This window comes from Fukomys damarensis, unplaced genomic scaffold (assembly GCF_012274545.1).
Source record: "Fukomys damarensis isolate Sample0158 unplaced genomic scaffold, DMR_v1.0_HiC HiC_scaffold_28, whole genome shotgun sequence".
NCBI lineage: Eukaryota > Metazoa > Chordata > Mammalia > Rodentia > Bathyergidae > Fukomys > Fukomys damarensis.
Window position 1 is genome coordinate 36,684,006 of NW_022900940.1, and position 22,686 is coordinate 36,706,691.

Sequence of the window (22,686 nt, forward strand, 5' to 3'; positions counted from 1 at the left end):
TTGCATAAGAGTCTGAGTTTGATCCCCAGCACCAAAAAAAAAAAAAAAAAAAGGAAATCCCACAGATTTAGAAAAAACCTAGCAGGATTTTCCACTGACCCCCAAGCCTCATGGTCCCCCCACAGAAGGCTCCACCACCCCTGATGTCTTCTGGGTAGACACATTCTCCATCAACGGAAGAGACAGCCAGAGGTCAGAGCTGGGGACATGAGCCACCTTGTGAGGATGGTGTCCAAATTAAGTATGCTAGCTGCCCCTCCTGGTGACAAAAACAGGGCTCTTGAAAGGCAAGCCCAGTATCTTCGTTTCCTTAAGGATTGAAACCCATGATCTGCAGTTCCTCAGAGAAGTGAAAGTAGCAAGAGGAATCCAGTAATTCCTGTTATCTGCAGGCTTTATAAATCAGCAGCAGCCAGCCGGAGGTGGCAGGAGCCTGCACTTCAGTGCCACCACCTCTCACCTAGCCCAGCACCTCAGGAGCACCAGGATGCCCCCGAGGCCGTCCTCCCTGCTGCTTCTCCTCCTGGCCCTCCACAGTGCCCTGGCCCTGAAGCTCTGCTCCTTCAACGTGAGGTCCTTTGGGGAAAGCAAGAAGGAAAACCAAAACGCCATGGATGTCGTTGTGAAGGTGAGCCCGTTCCTGTTCCCCCAGGAGGGATGCTGGACCCCTCCCCTGCCCTCTCCCCTGACTCTACCACACTTTGCAAGACTCGGGAGGAATTTAACTAGTTTGCCTCCAGGTGAGGACAGAGGCCACAGTGATAAAAACAGCAGTTACAATGCCCACTTCAGCTCCCTGTGCCTGGCACCTCTGTCTTGATGACAATGCCTCCTACAAGTGTGCCGTGAAGGCCACCTACACACAGATGGAAGGCGAGGTCTTCACGTGGTACCTGGCTCAGGAGATTCCTGATAACAACCGGCTGGCTGCTTTTGATGCCTGTGCCAGGCACTATATATACGTGGTTTTATTTCATTCTCGTCCTGAGCACAGGCTGTTACTCCCTACACAGAGACGATGAGCAGAGAAGTGCAGTCCCACTGCAAAGATGGTGGGCGGTTGGGAGTTGGGATGCAGCCCAGCAGGGTCTCCCTGCCCATTCTTTTCTCCTCTCTCCCCTCCCTTCCTCTCCCTCACTCATACCCACTCCTATTCTCCATCACCGACCTCCTCCTAACTCTCAGTACAGACAGGACCGTCCTGGGATAAGCTGACCCATGTCTGGGGAAGCTACACACATTTCTCTGGAGTCCGCTCACTCCGTCCTATAGGTTGATTTATCTTTGATGCTGGGAAATAAGACCTCTCCCAGGGCTCTAGTGGGTGGTTACTGCCTTACTTCTAAGTAAGTAGTGTGTGGTAGGAAAGCCTAGAGCTCTGGGTTCAGACCCCACCTATGGGCTGTGAGAGCTCAAGGGTCCGGTCACCTCCCTGAAGACCCAGGTGCTCCCTGTGGGATGTGGCTGCACCACCCACAGGTAAGCAAGGCCCGGCAGAGCCCATCCCAGGGCAGGTGCGGTGCCTGTGTTATCAGCAGGTAGAGGACTCCAGGAGGACTGGCTGCTGTCTTCTGCCTGAGCTGCTCTTCTGCTCTGTTTGGCCTCCCATGTGGATGGGACCCAAGGGCATCTAGCTATTGTTTAACCAGGGCAGCTGTGCCAAGCCTGTGGGCAGTCACGCTGTGGCTCAGCGCGTAATACTGAGGTGCAAGGACACTGTTTCCCTGATTCCCTGCATGGGTGGCACGGGAAGCCGGAACCCACCGAGTTCCCAGTGCTTTCTCACGCACTCACCCTGGAAGCACCACCAGTCTTGGAGGCTGTCTTTGGGTCTCCGCTGGCTTTCTTCCTACTCACAGCATCTCCCCGAGCTCCTGGCCCTACGGAGTGTGTCCAAAGTCTTGGCCAAGGCCACCTCCCCTCCCCATGGCCACGAAACATCCTGCCAACAGAGTGCTGCCAGAGTCACTTACTACCCAGTGACAGTTAACTCCGAGTGCCAGGCATTCAAAATAGTGTTTTTAGGACCCACTGACTGAGTAGCAACTCGGTGCTCAGGTCTGGGCTCTTACATTCTCACTTACTATTATGATATGGGTAGAATTTCCCCTACTTTATAACTGAGAAAACTGAGGCTCACCGGGCACAGAGGCTTCTCCAGGTTTCCATGGTTAGTAAGAGAAAGAGCCAGGGTTAAACCCAACCATACAACTGCCTGTGTGAGCTGAGACACCCTTCCACTCTCCCACACTGGATTTATCACTTTGAGATCAACCCAACAGAACACATGCCATTCCGGCCCTCACTGGGGAGGCTGCCTTCTCTCTCTGAGCTGCCCTCCCCTGCCCTAGACAGTGGTCCCAATGTCAAGCCCTGCCTGGGAAGGCCTCATTCTGTCTGTGTTCTTCAGTTTGTGTCCTTACAGGCAGAGCTTATTCAACCAACAGCTACTTGCTAAGGGACCCCAGGGGACAGGGATGTGACGGTGGCTGTGGGAGACCCCGTCTCCCACTCCCAGGGCCTACAGCCCAGCATTTCTGGAGCACTTACTCTGGACCGGGCCTGTAACAGAGTTTAGCTTCACGAGTGCTCTCGCAGTGAGGCAGTGGGCACCCAGAGAGGTGAGACAAGTCCCCAAGGTAGTGATGCCCATCTTCCCTAGCGTTCGGGGCTGCTCCCTCACTGGGGGCATGGAATAGGCTTCGTGAACCACCCACTGCCCAAGATTTTTCTAAGCTCTTCCAGACGGTCCCTTCCCCTCTCCCAGCCCACCTCGTGACACCCCTGCCAAGAGTCCTTTACACTGGCCACGCGCAGCTCCTTAAACTCTCCCATTACCCTGTGAACGGTCAGAAGTTCAGCTTTCACAGGGAGTCTCAGGCCAGAAGATGGAAAAAACATATTTCTCCTGGCTCAGTCTCCTCAGGAAAAAACTCCGAGGATGAGGCCCCTGGGTGGCTGTCCCAGAGCCCAGCCCATGTTATAATTTTCCAATTGCAAAAATAATGTTGCTTATTGGTCTGGGGAGTTAGCTCACTGGCACTGCACCTGGCTAGCAAGCACAAGGTCCTGAGTTTGATCCCCGGTACCGGAAAAGAAAAGAAAATTACAACAAAAATATTTTTTAAAAAAAATGAATAGGAGCACTAGTCCCTTTTTTCTTTCAATGTCATAGGAAGAGTTTTAAAAAAAACCAAGAAGACACTGTGCTTTGTGAACTTTGGCTCTGCTGGTTCTCTTCTCCTGGTCCCCTTTCTTTTACTCCTCCCAGGGGCTCTGGCAGAAGCTGGGGTTAAAGCTGTGACCAAAGCAAGGCCTAGCGTGCGACCTGGCTCACAGGAGGCCCAGGACGAAATGTTGGTGGATGGGAGAGCCAAGGGCCGGGCAGATGGGTGGAGGCATAGTTAGAAGGGCGGGTGTGGCCAACGGGGGCGCCCCCAGAAGAACTCCAGCCAGCACTCCCTGCAGGGCAGATGCTGGTCAACAGGAAATATTCCCAAAGTATCAAGGAAGTGGAAGTAGGAGACGGGACTTCAGAAGTGCTTGCTAAGTAAGGATCGGGCTCCTAAACAGGAAATCTGAAGCCCAAGCCCTCTCAGGAATGGAGTCTGAACCCGTGCTCTCCATTTGCTCTCTAACAATGGGTCACGCCAAGAAAGGGGCCGTGACCGTTGAGGAAGAGCGACGCCAAGGACGTGCTGACCTCCTTGGGCACTGAGGGCAGAAAGGGTCCCATAGCCCTGCGTCTTCTTGGTGTTCAGATTTCTAAAGCCAGTGAGATGCAGAGTAACCAGAGGCGACAGCGGGGACACTGAGGGGACCACACCCCAGGGCGCTGATGACAATCAGTGGGCCAGGGTAAGCTGACTTTCGCCATGTCCTCACGGGTACGAGGCCCTTAGTCAGCACATTACACAGGACCACTCACTTAACTTGTGCTAAGCAAGTTAGAAGCCTGCCTGTCATTTCCTAATAAATTCTGGCATCATCTCCATAATTCCTTCCAAGCAATGTTTTTGGGGGTACTGGGGATTGAACTCAGGCCAGGGATTTAGTTCAGTGACACCACGCCTGCCTTGCAAGCACAAGTTCCCAAGTTCGATCCTGGCAGGGGTGGGATTATAGGTCAATTTTTTAATTATAAAGATATAAATTTAATGTATAAATTTCTTTATAATTATAAAATAATATTATGAGATAAAAAAATCACTGTGGACTATTTTGAAAATGTGCAGGACCAGGGATTTAGCTCAGTGCTTCCACCGCCTGCTTCACAAGCGTAAGGTCCCAAGTTCAATCCCTGGTACCACAAAAAAAAACAGAAAATGTGCAAACACATAAGGAAGGAAAATAAAAACACTTCCCTCACTTAGAGATAATACCTGTTGGAGTTGGGTAATTTTCTTAGGGAAATTTTTCTACACCAAAATAAATACATAAGGCTGTATCTGTACAGCATGGTTCCCACCCTATACCTCAGTTCTGTGTTCTGCTTTTACACTAAAAATGTTTCCCATGGTGGAATTATTCTTCTAAAATGTGACTTTTTTTTCCTTTTGGTGCCGGGGATCAAACTCAGGACCTTGCATTTGCGAGACAGGTGTGGTGCTACTGAGCTACATCCCCAGCCTAAAACATGACTTTTAATGCTACCACATGCCTTGTTCTTGGTTTGCAGCCCAGACTTGAGTGCTTCCGTACGTAGGATACCCAGATTGTTTCCATTATTTTTGTTGCATTGCACCTTCCTCTCTGACCTGCACGAGTAATAACCAAAATCTTCCCCGTGCCCACTGCATGGCTGGCACTGTACAGGGAACCCACTCAACCTCCCGGCCACCTGGGAGGGATGGGTCACTACATCCCAACTTAAAGGTGAGGACACTAAGGCGCAGAGGAAATGTCCACTAAGGTGGACATTTCCTTACATGGAAGGCGTTCTGCAAAGTGGGAAAACTGAAGAAGATTATGTACATGTTAAACTCCATTCCACAGAGGTCCGCTAGTCAACAGTGGCTATGTCAGCAGGCTGCTTGCCCAGGCAGCTGCTTGGTGAGGCCAGCCTGGCTGATGCGTGGATTTCATTGGGCCTGGTACTCGGTCGGTTACAGGCGGACCTCCAGCCGGGCCAGTTGCTTACAGCGGAGCCCCTGTGACAGGGGCACCTGGACAAGTGGGTGCTGGGGTCTCTCCCCATGCCACCCTCTGGAAGTGGAGCTGGAGCACAAGCTCTGGAAATAGAGGGCAGTGGCATAGTCTCCTGCTGTGTCCTTGACAGCCATGCGAGAAGACAAATTAACCCCAGGGAACAGATCCCACGGCTCAGGGTCACCAGGATCTCATACCTAGAAGGGCCTGACTGTCACTCAGACATGAGCTTGGTCTATACCCTGGCCACCCTGAAGGAGTCTCTCTTGTGTTCCTGTCTCACTGAACTTCTAATCTCTCAGTACAAATGCTGCCTCTTCTTGGGAGCCTTCCCTGATCCTCTGGGAAGAAGCAATTAATTCCTCCCAACTCTTCCATGGCTTGTGACTTTTATTTAGAATGAGTTTAATTTGCCTCCTGTCGTAGCTAGTGATTCTTCTTTGCCTCGCTTGCTGGGGTCTGAGTTTTTGAGAGCAGGGACTGCATTTTAACAGTTTACTATGGTATCCTTTGTAGTCATAGACCTGAGTTCAAGCCCTGGCTCTCTGTTTTATCTTTTCTGTGTGATTTTAGGGCAGTCACTCAACCACTCTGAGCTTGGTTTCCACCTAGGTTTAACAGACTAATAATTATAGTCATGGGGTAGGACTGCTGTGAAGCTCCGACTAGATTGGCAGTAAATGTTAGCTCTTATAATTATTATCATTATAATTATACCTTTTCATTTCTGCAGTGTCCAGCTTGGGACTTTTACTTATTAATGACTTAATGAATATTCATGGCCATGATTATAATTACCCAAGCAAAACCAAGACATAGGATGTGGGGAGGATCGTGATCACGGACTCTGGACTTGGATCACTTCAGTTCAAAAATCTGCTACCACTATTTTCTAGCTGGCTGATAGTGTCATTTTCTTGACTCTCTCTGAGCCTCTGTCTCCTCATCTTTAAAATGGAAATAAAAATTAATTAACTCCTTAATCAACTTTTGGGCACGGTGGCATATGCCTGTAGTCCAAGCTACTCTGGAGGCTGAGGCAGGAGAATTGTTTGAATCCAAGAGTTCACCACCAGCCTGGGCACCATAGCGAGACCCCAGCTCAAACAACAATAAAAGCAGTTACCTTTGGAGGCCTTCGTTTAGGTCAGGGAAGGAAGGATTTCAGCAAGCACCAATCCAACTCGAAACTCAGTAAGCGCCAGTGAAAGGTTGTCTGATTTCTAGTAAACGGTCTCAGACTCCTGGGAATTCTCTCCACAGATCATCAAGCGCTGCGACCTCATCCTGCTGATGGAAATCAAGGACAGCTACAACAAGATCTGCCCCATGCTGATGGAGAAGCTGAACGGGTAAGGGGGGACTCCAAAAGCTCAGGGTCAAGCAAGGAGACGGAAATTGGCGGGACAGCCAGAGAAGTATGCTGACCACCATGTCCCGGGGCCAGCGCTGACCAGGCCCTGCCCTCGCTCAGCCATGGTCCTGGAAACTTTGAGCTGGCTGGTTTTAATGTGATAAAGTAAAAATAGGGGAAAGAAGTGAAAAGTTGGCATTGAGAGAGAAATGAAAGCAACAGACAAGAGGCTGAGCTAAGAAGTCCTGTGACGAGGAAAAGAACGAAGGTCAAAATGATGACAAGCTCACAAGATGGAGCATTATTCAGCTGTTAAAAATCATGTCTGCTACAGAATGAGTTATGCCCAGTGCTGTGGCCCTCTCCCGGCCACAGCACCCCAACTCAGAGTCACCCTAAAGTGAGCTATAACCACATGCGATGTGCCCCACCCCCCAGTAAGACTTTCTGTGAGGGGAAACCTGGTGTTTCGTTTTTTTGTCTTGCTTTGTTTTTTGTGGCACTGGGGATTGAACCCAAGCCTTCTTACCCAGCTCTTTTTTATTTTAAGACAAGGTCTTGCTAAATTGCCTAGGTGGGGCTAGAACTTGCAGTCCTCCTGCCTCAGCCTCCCAGAGCGTTGGATGTGAATTAGAATTTTGAACAAGCTTCCCTAGTGATTCTGATGCACCTCTCTCTCTCCCTCTCTTTATGTGGTGCTGGTGATTAAGGAAGTGCTTTACCACTAAGCTACACCTCCAACCTGAGCTCTCTTACTTTTTTTTTCGTACTGAGGATCAAATTTAGGAGTTTGTGTTTGTGAGACAAGTGGTGGCATCACTGAGCTAAATCCCCAGCAATAAACCAGCGAACACCAAGCCAGCCAGGAGTCCAACCTGAATCTCCTGATCCGTAGTCAGATGTTGTTATCCATCGCACCACTGGCCCTCTGCACTTATATTTTTAAAACCTTTAAAATAAGGGTTTTGGGGGTTGATAATTCTTATAAGATTAAACAACAGCCAGAATATACAATATGAACTGTGTTTGCTTAATTATGTTTTAAAAAATGTGAGAGTCAAAGAAAATAGTGCCCTAATGTTGGCAGTGGCTGCCTTAGAGTGCTAATTTAAAAGGAATGTAAGAGTAATTTTTTTCTGTGCTTTGCAATGAGAATGTTATAGTCTCTATTTTTCTTATGAAATATCTCAAGCACACTTAAAAGGGCAGAGATATTCTAACCAACAGTTGTGTCTCCACCAGCTGGGTTGAAAGAGCAGTGACATCTGGCTGTCACGAGGTTCTGACAGTCAGGAAAACGCTTGTTGTTTCTTAGCGCTTGTTGTTTCTTAGCGGGGAAAGGTGCACTGGGACACATGCACCAGGGAGGGAGCTGGGAGTTCTCCCCTACACACAGGGCCTCTTGGGCCTGACCTGCCCTCCCCTGGGCTCCCAGCCCGGCTTATGGCTGTCAGCCTCAGCCGGTCTTGTTCCCTGATCGTACCTTTGGAAGAGATGCAGGGAGTGTAGCCTAGGCTTAGGAGCCCATGCTCAGCTCGGATCACCTGACCATGGACAACTCACTGGACTTCTGTGCTTTTTTTCCCCATGTGTGCCTGGGACTGATGTGACGCCATCTTCCTGGGATGCAGTGATGACTAAATTAACTCCTGCGCTTAAGCAGCTAGACAGTGCCGGCTGCGTAGCTGCGATCAGTAAGCGCTGCTGACCTCTATGACTACTACAACAAAGGAATCTCAGGGGCAGGTGTTGGCCCAGGGGCCATATGCCACAGCTACCACTGGCTTGGGCATCCCTGGCCTGGCATCCTGCTGATCAGGTTCTATGGGCGGTGTCATCCCCACAAAGCCTGGAGGGGTGGGTACTGTCCTGCTTCCCTTACAAGCACACGAGGTTAGATGCTGAAGAGCCCAGCCCCCTGCAGTGAAAGCCAGTAGATGCTACTGGCCTCTCCTGGGCTCCCCAGGGCTGGGTTTGGCTTCAGGCATGTATTTGAAGTCCCAAGAACTTCTATAGTCTAAGTTGCCCCCTAAATACCCGCTCAGCTCTTATCTAATCCCAAAACTCTGCCACATATTTGGCCATGGCCAAGATCTTTCTGTGGGCAGGTGGAGTGAAACTGTGTCAGGATGTGCCTGGAGCGGAGTGGTCAGCAGACGTGGTAAATGCAGTCAGGATAGCCTGGGTAGGCGAGGGGTCAGGTGGGGATTCGCCGTCATAGTCCCAGGATTTGGGAGAAAGCGCCCGGGAGTTTCAGAAGCAAACGTTCCTGCCTTTGATAAATCCTTGGGAACGTGCATGGACGGGGGCCTGATGAGGTCAGCCCTACGGGAAAGGAGGATCCCCAGCTCAATGGGCCCAAGGCAGGGTTTCTGATTCTACCTAAACAGTCCATGGGCTCAGTGGTTCCCAATAAGTGCAGGCCAAAGCTTGGGGGTTTGGGATGACTCAGACCTCGGTTCGATCCCAGCTTTGTCCTCTTAAACTATGAAAGGAGGTAGCAATAGTATCTTCCTTTTTAGGACAAGAAATAAGGGCTAGAGATGTAGCTTAGTGGTAGAATGCTTGCCTAGCAAATGTGAGGCCCTGGGTTCAATCCCCAACAATGAAAAAATAAAAGCCAGGTATGGTGTGACACACCTGTAATCCCAGCACTCTGAGAGCTTGAGACAGGAGGATCACAAATTCATGCTTAGCCGAAGCAGGTTAGTGACTCCCTGCCTCAAAACGAAAAAGATCAGGGGTACATCTCAGTGTGAAGGGCCTAAATTCAATACTCAGGACTGAAAGAAGGAGGAGGGAAGAAGAAAAAGGAGGAGGAAGAGAACAGGGGGAGGAAGAGAGGGAAAGAAGGCGGAAGGAAGGAAGACAGGCTGTAAGGATCTAGGAGATGTGTCTTATCAAACTCAAAAGTTGTGTGGTACCTTCTCCTTGTTGGAGCTATCTACAAAGTGAGGACTACGTAGTAAGGCTCTCTCAGAAAAAAAATAGGAACAGTAAACAGTAGCCCTGCCATTGGAAATATGGAGGCAGATTAGAGTGGGGGACATGTGCAACAGGGAGATGATGTTCATTCTTTAAGATGCAAAGTGAAATCTTCGTGTTTTCTAGAAATTCAAGGAGAGGAACAACATACAACTATGTGATTAGCTCTCGGCTTGGACGAAACACATATAAAGAACAGTATGCCTTTCTCTACAAGTAAGTATGATCTCTGCATTTAAAAATTTTTTTTATTTTTGGTACTGGGGATCAAACTTGGATCCTTGTGCTTGTGAGGCAGGAGCCAGAGCCAATGAGCTAAATCCCCGGCCCTGATCTCTGCTTTTTGAAACATGGACCACTTAAAGATGTGACTATGAATCGAATCAAAGTGTACATGTTCTTCAAAACCAGAGTTTGCTCTCTAACCAGTTCTCAGGATCAAGCAAGATAATTGCTGTTGAAACTGGGGCTGATGCAAAGTACCAAATCTTGAGACTCAGAAGCATGAAGAGCTTCCTAACCCCTGGCTGGTTGGTGGGTTGGAGGGGTGCCAAGGCCAAGGGTTCACTTTCGAGCATGGCCTTGACTTGTCCCACACAACCCATTCCTGAAAGCCGTAATCTCATTGCCTTGCTACTAGTGACTTACGAGTAAGTCTGAACAGTCCTTGCGGGTGCCCCAAAGAAGGATCCAGAGGACCTGAGAGCAGACTCGGTCTTCTCCTCGAGGAAAAGATCTTCCCATTTGCTGCAGAAGCTAACAAAGCCTGGGAACCTACTCTCTATTTCTTCAAAGAAGTAAGAAGAGCCTCCCCTTTTTTCTCTTCTAGGGAAAAGCTGGTGACGGTGAAGGAAAACTACCTCTACCATGACTTCCAGGACGGAGATGCAGATGTGTTTTCCAGGGAGCCCTATGTGGTCTGGTTCCAGTCACCCCACACTGGTGAGACCCACCAGCTCCTCTTGTCCATGACCCCCCTAGGGGCCCATGAATAGGCAGCCGCTGTGAGCGCTTGTGAGCAGCACCCCAGGGCTCAGTGAGGCGCTGGGCTCCAATGAGCACCAGTCAGGCAACCACCCACCAGGATCCACCTCTGGGATCAGGGCTAACTACATTCTCTTTGGATCATTTAGGCTCACAGAAAAGATTTACTGCAAGTCCTTGATCCCTGTCCAGTTCCTTAACTTTTTAAAGATTTAAATTATGTCCCCCAGTAGTGGTGGACAGCAAAGGTCTCGCTGTCCCTGCAGCAGATACCAGCAGACTCCTCTACAGACCTGAGGAGCAGGAGGAGGAAACCCAAGGCATTTGCGCCCTGAGCTCCCACGCTACATTAATTCCTCACCAAGCCCTTTATAATCCTTGCAACACACAGCGAGGGAGAGACCAGGATTGGCTTCTCTTCACATTTGAGGAAGCCAAGCTTCAAAAAGGTGCAGTTCCTTGTCCAAGTCAGCCAGATAATGAAATGGCTAAGCCAGGATCATAACCTAAGGCACCATCTCAGCCACCGCCCAACACACGAAGGAAAGTCAAGAAGGAAATGCGGTTTGAAGATGGCAGCCACATGGAGTCCAAAACAACTTTCCACAGTGCCTGCTGTTGGCCAGGCTCTGTTGCGGGCACAAGAAGACAGAAGAGGCTCCTAGCCTTGTGAAGTTATACTGGAGTGGGGCAGACAGACAACAGCCAGATAAAACCATGCTGGGCTGGGGAGGAGCTCAGCGGTAGAGCACATAGGGAGCAGGCACAAGGGCCTCTGTTCAAGTCCCGGCACCAAACAAATGAGTACACACACTTACACAGGTGTAAGTGTGTGCACCTGTCTCTGTTGTATCTGGTGGTGCCTTGGGTCATGAACTTGATTCTTTCCACGATTCTGGTCACAAACCAACATGGACAAAATCCGAATCAAATTCAGTGGTTAGGTTCAGTGTTGACCTTAAAGGGGGAATTTGATTTGGTTCTCATCGAGTTCAGTTTGCCACCAGAACTGTGGAGAGAACTGAGTTCGTGAGTCAAGGTAGCATTGTACCAGCCTAAGCTTCCGGAATTATACATTTCTGCCCACAGTTAGCTCAGGGGGAAGAGCACTGGAAGAGAAGTTGAGCACGGCAATAATCCTCTCTGTCATGCACTCACTTCACGTTATTCTGGCCAAGAAAAGTCCTCCCACCCCCAAATAACTATTTCTCTCAAAGAGAGTCCAAGCCTTTGTGACTTTCTAAACGAACCTGTTTTTCCTGAGCTGCTACCCTCCCCTCTACCCTGGGATAGCACTGCCCATCTGGAGCTTTCCCTCCCATGTCCCTTGGCCTGGGATTAAGTTAGCGGTTTTACTCATCCCTTCATCCACGTGTTCAGTCACCGAACCCTTTTGAGCACCTGCAGTGTGCACTGACCCAGGTGCACTGTTTCATTAAAAGATACTAATAAGAGTGAAAACACAAGTGGGAAGGGATATTTGCAACTTATACTAAAGAAAGGCTCGTGTCAAGAATCTATAAAGAATCCCAGCACTCTGGGAGGCTGACAGGAGGAGCGCCATGTGCAGGGAGCTATGCTAGGTTCTGGAGCCAGGACGGTGAGGGTTCCAGTGGACCACGTGCAGAAGCAAAGGAAGTCACTTCAGAGCACACAGGAAGCACCAGCAGTGTGCCCTGGACAGCAGGAGGCTCTTCGGATCCGATCACCAGGGGGCCCTACAGCTCAGTCTGGCAGGGGTGGCTTCCAGGCTACCCGCCCAAGGCAAGTTAATCCTTAGTCCCTTAGTCAGTCCTTAAATACCCTGTGGGAGCTTTTTGCTTCACTGCGAAAGGAGCGTGAACTGGCAAGCCCACCCTCACCCTCTTTAGCACCTATACTGAGACTTGAACCCTGAACCCGGGCCCCTCACACGGAGCTACTTCCTTTTTTTTGTTTTGTTTTGGAGACAGAGTATTATTACTAAATTGCCTAGACTTAGCTTGAATTCGCTGTCCTCCTGCCTCAGCCTCCCGAGTGCTGGGATTACAGGCAGGTGCCACCACGCCCAGCTGTGGCATTTTTTAATCAGAAAAAAAGTTTTTCTCATAGTTCAAAAGCTAAAAAGAGTTATTCTTTTTTTAAAAATATACAACCATAGGGCCAGAGTTTATTTAGCTCAGTGGCGCTGTACCTGCCTTGCAAGCGCAAGGTCCTGAGTTCAATCCCCAGTACAAAAAAAGAAAAAATCCATAAATATATATAATCTTGTGAATTAAAAAATGAGAAAAATAAACCGGAAGAAAATGCAACTTTGCAAAAATGAAGAGAAAATAGAACACACCCACAACACCAGCAAGGAGCACTGTCTACCAGCTTTTTCTTGGCTGTGAAGGGCAAGTGGGAGAAAGTCTCTCATATTGAAAATAAGTGGCCCAGCCAGGCATGGTGGTGCATGCCTGTAATCCTACCACTAGGGAGGCTGAGGCAGGAGGATTGCCACAACTTTGAGGTCATCCTGGGCTACACAGTGAGTTCAAGACCAGCCTAAACTACATAGCAAGACCCTATCTCAAAAAACAACAACAACAACAACAAATAATAATAATAATAAATAAATAAAATAAAAATAAACGGCCCGATGATCGATTCTAGCTTCTCTAAAATCTCTTCCGGTTGGACCGGCGGCCCGCCAGTCATGGTCGGTACTTTCCAGAAAGGAGAGCTCACTTCCTCACACAGCACTGGTGGGAGCCTGACAGGAGTGTGTAACCTCTGCCGCTTCCGTGTTCCTCAGCCGTCAAGGACTTCGTGATCGTTCCCCTGCACACCACGCCCGAGACCTCAGTGAAAGAGATCGACGAGCTGGCGGACGTCTACACGGACGTGCGACGCCGGTGGAAGGCCGAGGTGAGTCCTGTTCTCTGAGGACCCCAACTCCGCAGCGTCCATGGCGATGCCAGCATTTCGGAGGGACTGTGCTTCAGCCCTCTAAGAGTCCCACAGGAAACCCACTTTGCAGCTGAGAAGAGCGAAGCATAGAGCGGGGAGGCTGTTTCGGGGCAAGGGACAGGCGCTCCAAGTGGACGACTGATGCCTTGGTCCCGGGCACAGGCGGCAGGGCTCCAGAGGGCGGTTCTTCTCCTTTCGGAATGTGACTCCTGGGATCCCTTCCTCCTCCTCGGCTCCTCTGTCCCACCTACAAAAGGAGTAACGGGTGAACTCTTGTCCCAGAGTGGTTCATTCATTCTAAAAATCATGAAACCATTCCTTCATTCAAAAATGCACTGAGCTTCTGCTGGGCATCAATCAGTCCCTGGGCAGGGACCAGCGACCTAGTGACAAACAGAGGGGAGGTTCTTGCAACGAAGGGCCTCCAGGGGAGGCAGGCTGGGGTGCCATTCTCGACTGCACTGCTGGACCCACAGCGGTGTGGCCTGGGTACGAAGGGCCTCCAGGGGAGGCAGGCTGGGGTGCCATTCTCGACTGCACTGCTGGACCCACAGCCCAGGAGGTGACACGCCGTTCAGGGTGCGTCCTACCTTCTAGTGTTTACTGTTGAGAGATGCAGTTCAAGCTCCGTGGACCCTGTCTTGTGCTGACCTCCGCATACCGCGCCTGTGTTAGTGGAAGCTGGACGGTCACGCAGGGCGGACATCCTGGCTCAGCTGTGCCCATCAGTCCCGGAGGAAGCTGTAATCACTCAGGCCAAGAGGACAGGTTCTGGAAGAACATTCTGAAGCCGGCAACCACCCCAAACAATAGCACAAACAAGGAAACCTGACATTTCCTCTGCTTTGGGAATGTTAAATTCTGTTCCAGGAGCCCTGCAGGGAAAAACACTTCCAAAATAGCAAGTTTCTGTTGGTGGTCTGGGGTGGAGATGGACGTCTTACCCTACCGCTCCCCTCTACCGCTCCTCCCACTGCCCCCAAGGACTCTGTTCTCACAGACAGAAGTTTCCAACCTCACAACAATAGAAGAGAGGGAGACTGGTGTCAGAGCGGTCAGTACCCCACCCTAGGACATTTTTCCTGCTTGGAAACAAAGGTGTTGATTCATCCCTATGTTTTTTTCCCCCAGTAGCTTGAGGCAGAGACAAAAGATGAGAGGGAGTATCTTGGCTGGAGCCCTGCATTCCCACTCCCTTTGGCACGCCGGGTTATAGAGACACGGTGACTGCACCGAGCAGAGCGGTGGGAGCAGACACCTGCTTTCCTGTTGAGAGCACACTTTTCACCCAGGCTGATTAGGAAGAATTCCAGGCCAGGCTGGTGGGGCATGTCTGCCATTCCAGCACTCTGGGAGGCTGAGGCAGGACTGAGAGGCCCAGCCTGGGCAATTTAGCAACTTAGTGGGATCCTGTCTCAAAATAAAACATAAAAAAGGGCTGGGGGTGCAGCTCCGTGTGAAGGCTGGGGGTTCATTCTCTAGCACAAAAACAAACAAACAACAATTTATTTTAATTCATCTGCCAGAGAGTCTTCAAAGCTTGGACTTGGTTGTAAATTGTGGCCTCTTCTTTTAAAATCAAGAATAAAATTAATACAGACCCTCAGGAGTTTGCTGAGGCTGCCATACCAAAGTGCCAAAGACTGGCTGGATTCGATGATACAGAGGTGCTTCTCGGGGTTGTGGGCTAGAAGTCCAAGATCCGTGTGTGAGCAGGTTGGTTCCTCCTGGGTCTGCTCTCTCACTGGCCAGACAGTGCTTTCCTTCCTTCCCCTCCCTCCTCCCTCTCCTTTTCCTCCTCCTCCTCCCTCTCTCTCCCTCCCTCCCTCCCTTCTGTTTTCTTTTCTGAGACAGGGTCTTGGGGTCTTCTGTGTAGCCCAGGCTGGCCTTAACATGTTCCGGGCAGTTTGTACCACCCAATGGGACTGTCCTGTCCCACGCCACCCAAAGCAACAGTCATGCATGTACCACTGGTGGTTCAAGCTGGCAGGAATGTTACACATTCAAATCAGAGTTGCCTGGCAGCAAGACATACAAATTATGGCCCTATCAGACTCACCACCCTCCTGCCTCGGCCTCCTGAGTGTTGTGGCTACCTGAGAATGTCACCACACTCAGCTAGATGGTCATTTTCTTATGGTGCCCTCATGTCGCCTTCTCTTTGTGTCTCTGTGTGTCCTGAGCTCCATTTTTCTTTTTCCTTTTTTCCCTGTGATGCTGGGGATAGAACCCAGGCCTGGCACGGTGTGTGCTTTATCACTGAACCCATCTCTCCCCTCCCATTTTTATAAGGACCCCTGTCCTGTTGGATTAGGGCCCACCCACCTGACGTCACTTTACCTTAATTTCTTCCTTTCAGACCCTATCTTCAAATACAGCTGCACTCTTTGGTACAGGACTGGAGGTCAGGAGCTCAATATAGGAATTTGGGCCCTGTTCGGATAATAAGAGACCCCCTTGTTCCTGGGCGTGGGAGATGGAGACACTGCTGAAGTCCTGACAGGAAGCACTGCACACACCCCTCTCCGTGACCGTCCCAAACATGTCTTCCAGAATTTCATTTTCATGGGTGACTTCAACGCCGGCTGCAGCTACGTCCCCAAGAAGGCCTGGAAGAGCATCCGCCTGAGGAGCGACCCCAAGTTCGTATGGCTGATTGCAGACAGTGAGGACACCACGGTCAAGAAGAGCACCAACTGTGCCTATGACAGGTGGGCGGCCTCTGCAGGGCCCTCGGGTGAAGCACAGGCCTGGGGAGGGCAGAGTCAGCCGCATTTCCAGAGCCCGTGTCCTTGGGGCCCTTGGTGGCGGCCACCCTGGGCACCAGAGCTGAGCAGCGGCCGGCACTGGCTCTGATGCCAGACAGGCCTAGATTAAGTCCTCACTGCCACCTTTCCGTGCCGGTGACCAAGAGACATATGTTCTCCGTGATCTCATTCCCTCCCTCTAACTGGAGACTGCACTACAGCCGCACTCGCAGAGACACAAAGAGAATTCAATGAAGTCTTAGATACGGTACGTGAGGTAACTCACAGAAAGCTGCTAGGACAGCGAGGGTTTGACAAGCGCTCAGTACATTCATGGGCTGTTTCTCTTCTCTCACAAGGATGCACTGTCCCCATCCCAGGGCGTTCGACCACTACTATCGGGGGGTCTGCTGGTATAAACGCTGTTGAAATGACAATCCTATGTGTGTATTCTGGGAAAATATTTATTATTTCCTCAGGATACAACCATAGAAACGAGAGCAGCTAGCGCCATGTTACTTACGCTTTTAAAACCTCTGGTACCCATTCCTGAGTTCAAACCGAACACTTAAATAACAGCATCCCCTTGTACTTTTCAAGTCACACAGAGAGTCTCCAAACACTTCCGCTTCTGCTCCTTCAGTCAAGAAGGAAGAGGCAGAAGTCAGCAGGACAGAGATCACAGGCACAGAAACCCCTGGGAATCCCTGGGAGAACAGCTGGCCTCCGCACTGCTGTGGCTCCCGGGCTGAGGTCCGGCTTTCATTTCCGTCCCCTGGCCTCCCTTGTTCCCCTCGGGACTTTCAGAGCTGGAGCTTCCTCTGCACATGCCCTAGCTGTAGCTCTCGAAAGTGGAAGCCCAGGGTAGGAAGTTCGGAGAGGCCGAGCACCAGGCTCCAGGGGCCTCCGGTCACCACGGTAGAAGACAGCATTTGACCCTGGCACTTTCCCGTTCTGGCCTCTTGGGTAGGTAAAGTCCCTTCTCCAGTCCCCTTGTTCTCTCTGCAAACGAGGTGGGCCTGGTGGAAAAGGAAGGCTGATCATGAGGAAAGGTGCCCATGGCAGAACAGGTTAAGAACACGTTTCCCTGGTTCTGTAGCCTTTATATGCCAAAGGATGGTGGGATTACACGAAAGTTTTAAAAGACTAGTTTCCTATTTTAATGCACTAAATTTTCTGCATTCCACAACGGCATGTACAACTCCTGCAGTTTACAAATGATGCTTTGAAAATGGACCTATACTTTGTCCTGTGATCAAGTATTTGTCGAGCATTTTCATAGGCAGAGCACTGAAGGACACGAAAGACACAGGCTTGTGCCCCGGCCTGGCCTGGACAAAATGTAACCTGAGAGAGACCTGTGCTCATGCTGGAAGAAGTCAGAAACCCAGCACCGTTAAACATTGCTTTTTGATCTCGAGTCTTTAAAAAATGGCTTTCATGAGTCCCCAGCTTTGTGTGAAGAGCTTACACTTGGGCTGAGTGAAAAAGGAGCCACAGGTCTAGGGGTGTGGCTCAGTGGTACAGAGCTTGTTTAGCACTCTTGAGGTCCCAGGTTCAGCCCTCAGCACCAACAAAAAAGCCATGTGGTGGTGGTTTTAACAAACTCAGTCAGAAAAACTCAGGACAGAGGCACAGAAAGGCAGTGTGCCCCCCTTGCATTACTCAGACAGGCGGCCGGCACCACACACACCTCACTTGCTTGTCCCCTGAGGTAAATTAGAGTCCATTTCCAAAACTCAACTGGCTACCCCTTCCCAGATGATATCATTACTGCAAAGCATCTCTCTATTTTTTAAAACCACTGATTTCTCACTGAAGTAAATTAATAGTTAAAGGAGGATACTACAGCATGAAAACAGCATGACAGCCAGGCACGGTGGTGCACACCTGTAATTCCGGCACTCTGGGAGGCCAAGGCAGGAGGAGCACAAGTATCAGGCCAGCCCAGAGAATAGCCAGACCCTGTCTTGAAAAACCAAACCAAACAAATAAACTGTCACTTGCCATAAATGAAAGAAATTAAACAGAAGCCCAGTAAAGACTGCCCAATTTGTCCTTATTTCTCTTGCCTGCAGGATGTGTGAGGGGTGGAAGTTTGCTCTGTCTTTGTCAAAGTGGGGGCTTAGGCAGGTGCTAAAGATAGGCCAGCATCTACCCGAGAATATCCTGTAATCTAATCAGGGAAGGGAGAAGCATCAGGGCAGCAACACTCCAGTATGCACATCCTTTCTGCGTGACATGGGTCTGTGTGTCATCTAACATCTGCTCTGGGGACACCCATGCTGCCTGTGGGGCCATGGCAGGCACTGACTCTTCTTTGCAACTGGAAGGAACTGTCCTCTGGGGTTGCCAGCTAGAACCAGACATGGACTTGGAGCCCATGAGAAGGGCTGGGCTGCTCTGTCACTCCCAGACATCAAACACGGGTCTTGAATTCAGAAATCAAAAACTATCTCTCCTCCCCTTGCTCTAGGATCGTACTTCGAGGACAAGAGATTGTCAACTCTGTGGTTCCCAAGTCAAACGGTGTCTTTGACTTCCAGAAAGCATACCAGTTGTCTGAAGAGGAGGTAAGGTCACCATCTTGTCTTTCTGTGCCACCATCTTGGAAAGGTAAACTGCTGTACCCTTTGACGTCACCATTGAAGACCCCACATTGGACCACTGAGCCTTGAGTCTCAATAACTATTAACTATAATCCTGACAAAAATTTCTTTTCTTTATTTATTTTTTGGTACTGGGGATGGAACTCAGGTCCTGTGCTTGCGAGGCAGGTAACAGAACCACTGAGCTAAATCTCCAGTCCTCTTTTCTTTTCTTTTTAGACAGTGTCTCACTATGTAGTCTAGGTTACCCTCAAACTTGATATATGTAGCGCAGGCTGGCCTCAAACTCTTGATTCTCCTGCCTCAGCCTCCACAGTGCTAGGGTTACAGGCCTATACCATTACACCTAGCACCTGCCTAAACACCTGGCTGAGTGAGCCAAGGACTTTGCCCCCTAGCTCTACTGAGTGAGCTGAGGCATTTCATCTTCCCATCCTGTTCCTGAATTTGCTCATCACTAAGATGATGGCATGTCCCAAACATCTCCTGAACCCAGTCCTACCTGCCCTTCTCCTTACAGGCACTGGAGGTCAGCGACCACTTTCCAGTTGAATTTAAACTACAGTCTGCAAGGGCCTTCAACACCAACAAAAAGTCTGCTCTGAAGAAGAAGAAAAAAGCCAATCGCTCCTAGATACAAGGGCCCATTTTACTAACCATCATAAAATGGCTCTAACAGGCAGGACTCCCTGTACCCTCAGGAGAGAAAACTGGTCCAGCTGCTTTTATTTTCCACTGGAGCTAATTCTGCTTTAGCCACATTGGAAGGAAAATTTCTGTTATCCCTTCCCAGCTCCTACCTCTGAACTGCCCAAAAAGAAACTTTGGCTTTTGCAGTCCAGAAAGAAGGCTTTCTCGCCCGGAGCTGGAATTATCATCCACTGGCCCTCGTCCTCTATCAACCCTGTCACAGGAGAGGCTGCAAGAGGAGGACAAATGTCAGCCTGCAGTCCTCACCAGAAGATCTCACTCCCAGGAAATGAGCAGGAACGCCAGGGCCCCTACTGCCCCCGTGTGGACAATCCACTGCTTTAACTCTGCCCCTCTTCTAAGGCCAGGCCACCATCAGCGCTCACACTGAGGAAGGATGAAGGGAAGGCCACTCCTGCTGGCCTGCCTGCCCCCAGGTTGTCCTCCAGCCAGCCAGCCCAGCAACCTCCAGTGTCGTCCTGTGACACCCCGTTCTGACCACTGCCACCCCAGGACTCATCACCATGCGCGTCTCCATCGTCTGGCAGCTCACACTGTCCTTGCAAGCAGGACCTGCCTTTCGCTGCCCCTCCTGGGTCCTCCCTCCCTTGGGGCCTTGCTTCCACCCCATGCTTTACTCGGTCCCAGAGCCTGGTCTAAGTGCCCCGTGTCCTACTTTCTATGCCTGCATTGCAACACTAACCACATTTAATTTGTCACAGGGCTGGAATTAGAACTCCTTGGGGGTTCTGATGTGACCAAGCCTCCACTGGCTGGCTCAGACCAAAGGGTTTGGTTATTTTTCTGTAATTTCTGTGCATCCGGCAATACAGCACCATTTTGCCTGCATACACGGTGCCCATTTTTAAATGTTTTGCTGTTTTCCCTGATAGCGCTTCTCTGCCCAGGTAATACACGAGCACGGCTTAAATGTACACACTATACTGAAGAAGGAGCAGCAAAAGAGAATGCCACCTCGTGACCCTCGACTTACCTGTCCCAGAAAGAGCCCCTCTGTGAGGGAAAGCCTGTGCACGAAAGAGCACGGGGCCGGGGATTTAGCTCAGCGGTGCCACTGCCTGCCTCGAAAGCGCAAGGACCCGAGTTCAATCCCTGGTATCAAAAGAAATAAATAATAAATAAATGAGCACCATAGGTAGGTAACCTTGAGAAGTACAAAGTGTGGCAACCCATGTGCATGACTCTGCTTCTTGATTCTTTTTTCCCCTTAATACATCAGGGACAGTGTGACTGTGGTGTAAGAAAAAAAGACCGTGGAACATTGGTCAGTTTTCTCTTGCTTTGACAAATAACCTTAAGTAAAGTCAACTTAAAAGGAAGAACGGCTCATTCTGGTTCACAATTTCGGAGGCTGCAGCCCCCTGGCAAACTGACTCTGCTGCTTTGGGCCCCGTGGCCATGATGGCAGAATGGTCATGGTGGAGAGCAAGCCACTCACCTCATTGGCCAAGAAGCAAAGCGAGACCGGAAGGGGCGGGACCCCAGTGACTCTTAGACGGTATGGCCCCTGATGACAGGAACTTCCCCCAATTAGGCTCCACCTCTTAAAGAATAACACTATTGTTAGACCAAGAGCCTTACCTACCGCTCTGAGGAGCTCAACAGCTGCGCGAAACACCCGGGAAGGAGCACACCCGACGCGTTGGAAAATGAAACAGACTTTATTAGTCTGGCCAGACGGCACTCCCGGAGCCGAGTAGCTCAGAGAGGCGCTAGCTCAGGGCCTGAGGTCTTCTTCTAAGGGGATACAGGGGGAGTTAATCTTCAAAGCTTGCACTCAGGTGGCAAAGGTTAATGGTCTGCTGACTCGCACTGGTGGCCAGCTGTCATGTATTCAGCAGCCACACGTTGATGGTTAACAGATGCCTACAAGATATTCTAAGATCTTAAAAGCATTTCGGGTTTAAGCAGTTTTCCCTGTTGAAGATAAAGGGAGGGTGAAATAACAGTCTCTGGACCCTTAGCTGGTCAACATGGAGTCACTTTAGCTCAGTCAGGTCTCACACTATGAGCTGTTGGGGGTCCCTCCGGATCCCAACAAAGCAGCCTGATACCTTACATTATGTAACATCTGACCAAAGGAGTAAAATCCAGAGGGTCCCGCTGGGGGAACATCCCGTTCACTGCCGAGATTTTGTTGAAGTATTTTTGCCCCATTCATCTCCAAGAATTTAGGGGAAGGTGGCAAGAGTGGTAAGGTCTCTGTTACCCCTTTTCTAAGGCAGCATTCACTGTCCCAGACAACCTTCCAGTCTCCAAGGCCCAAAGTGGTTAAGCAAGCAATTCACAAATGAGCTCATTCTGGAGGGGAAAGGTCATTCTTTTGCCCCAAAGCCCTGAAATCTCCACCTGCCAACATGGCAAGAGTCCTGGCCGCCAGGCTTGGGGCTCTGCTGGGTGGGGAGGCGCAGAGGTGAGCTGGCACTTGATGCCCATGGCTATTACCTGAAGTCAGCACGACCTGACGCCCTGTGGCTTCCTCCTCAGCAAGACCACAGGATGCACCTTTGCCCTGCCCTGCCCCAGGTTTCGGAACCACAGGCGCCGGCCACCTGTCCTTCTGGCAAGCTGTGCCCAGCAAGGGCACATAATGGGGTTGTGCTCACTGCTCACGGCCTAATGGAGTTGCAGACCTGGCACGCGTCTGGGTCACCTGGTCTGACCAGAGCGAGGGACTCGGGTCTGGGGAGGGCTGTACCCTGGATGTACTCAGCTTTTCAGCCCTGGCTTTGTCCTGTGGCTCTGAAACTTAGCATAAGTTTCTGGAAACCAGTTATCATGCTTACTCCCAGGCTCTAGATGCCCGGAGCCTGTCTCAGCAGAGCCAGGCCAGCACCCAGAAACTTACATTTTTAATAAGCACCCTCAAATAACTCACATTTGGCTTGTTCAGGAAGGTGATCTGAGGGACAGGCTTTGAACACACATTCCCAGCCCTCCTTAGTGAGAAGATGGGTAGATGATGACTTCTCTCTCTCTCTCTTATTTTTGTTGTTTTGAGACAGGGTCTCACTGTGCTATCCAGGCTGGCCTCAAAATCATGGTGATCCTCCCACCTCAGCCTCCTGAGTTCTGGGATCTATAGGCACGTACCACCACACCTGGCAGTATGGTGACTGTAGACTCATATTCTATATTGTCTAGTAGCTGTCCTGGAGTAGGCTGGTTACTTATCTTCGGTTTCCGTGTGTGTAAAATGAGGATAAGAGAATCTACC

At 50.3% G+C, this 22,686-nt stretch overlaps 1 protein-coding gene across 1 annotated transcript; it reads left to right on the plus strand.

Annotated features, from left to right (window-relative positions):
• The first annotated feature begins 233 nt into the window (after nucleotides 1-233).
• Nucleotides 234-19,741, plus strand: Dnase1l3 (deoxyribonuclease 1 like 3). The gene is made up of 8 exons (XM_010612760.3): nucleotides 234-628; nucleotides 6,412-6,500; nucleotides 9,614-9,703; nucleotides 10,317-10,429; nucleotides 13,248-13,360; nucleotides 15,956-16,113; nucleotides 18,626-18,722; nucleotides 19,279-19,741. The coding sequence occupies exons 1-8, from the start codon at nucleotides 488-490 to the stop codon at nucleotides 19,390-19,392; spliced, it is 915 nt and encodes a 304-aa protein (XP_010611062.1). The 5' UTR covers nucleotides 234-487; the 3' UTR covers nucleotides 19,393-19,741.
• The last annotated feature ends 2,945 nt before the right edge of the window (nucleotides 19,742-22,686 follow it).

Bases quoted from the DNA above. Each gene is read 5' to 3' on its own strand.
- Dnase1l3 (XM_010612760.3), top strand. From the start codon at position 488: ATGCCCCCGAGGCCGTCCTCCCTGCTGCTTCTCCTCCTGGCCCTCCAC. The intron at 6,501-9,613 runs GTAAGGGGGGAC...CGTGTTTTCTAG, and splicing joins CTGATGGAGAAGCTGAACGG to AAATTCAAGGAGAGGAACAA. The intron at 9,704-10,316 runs GTAAGTATGATC...TTTCTCTTCTAG, and splicing joins CAGTATGCCTTTCTCTACAA to GGAAAAGCTGGTGACGGTGA.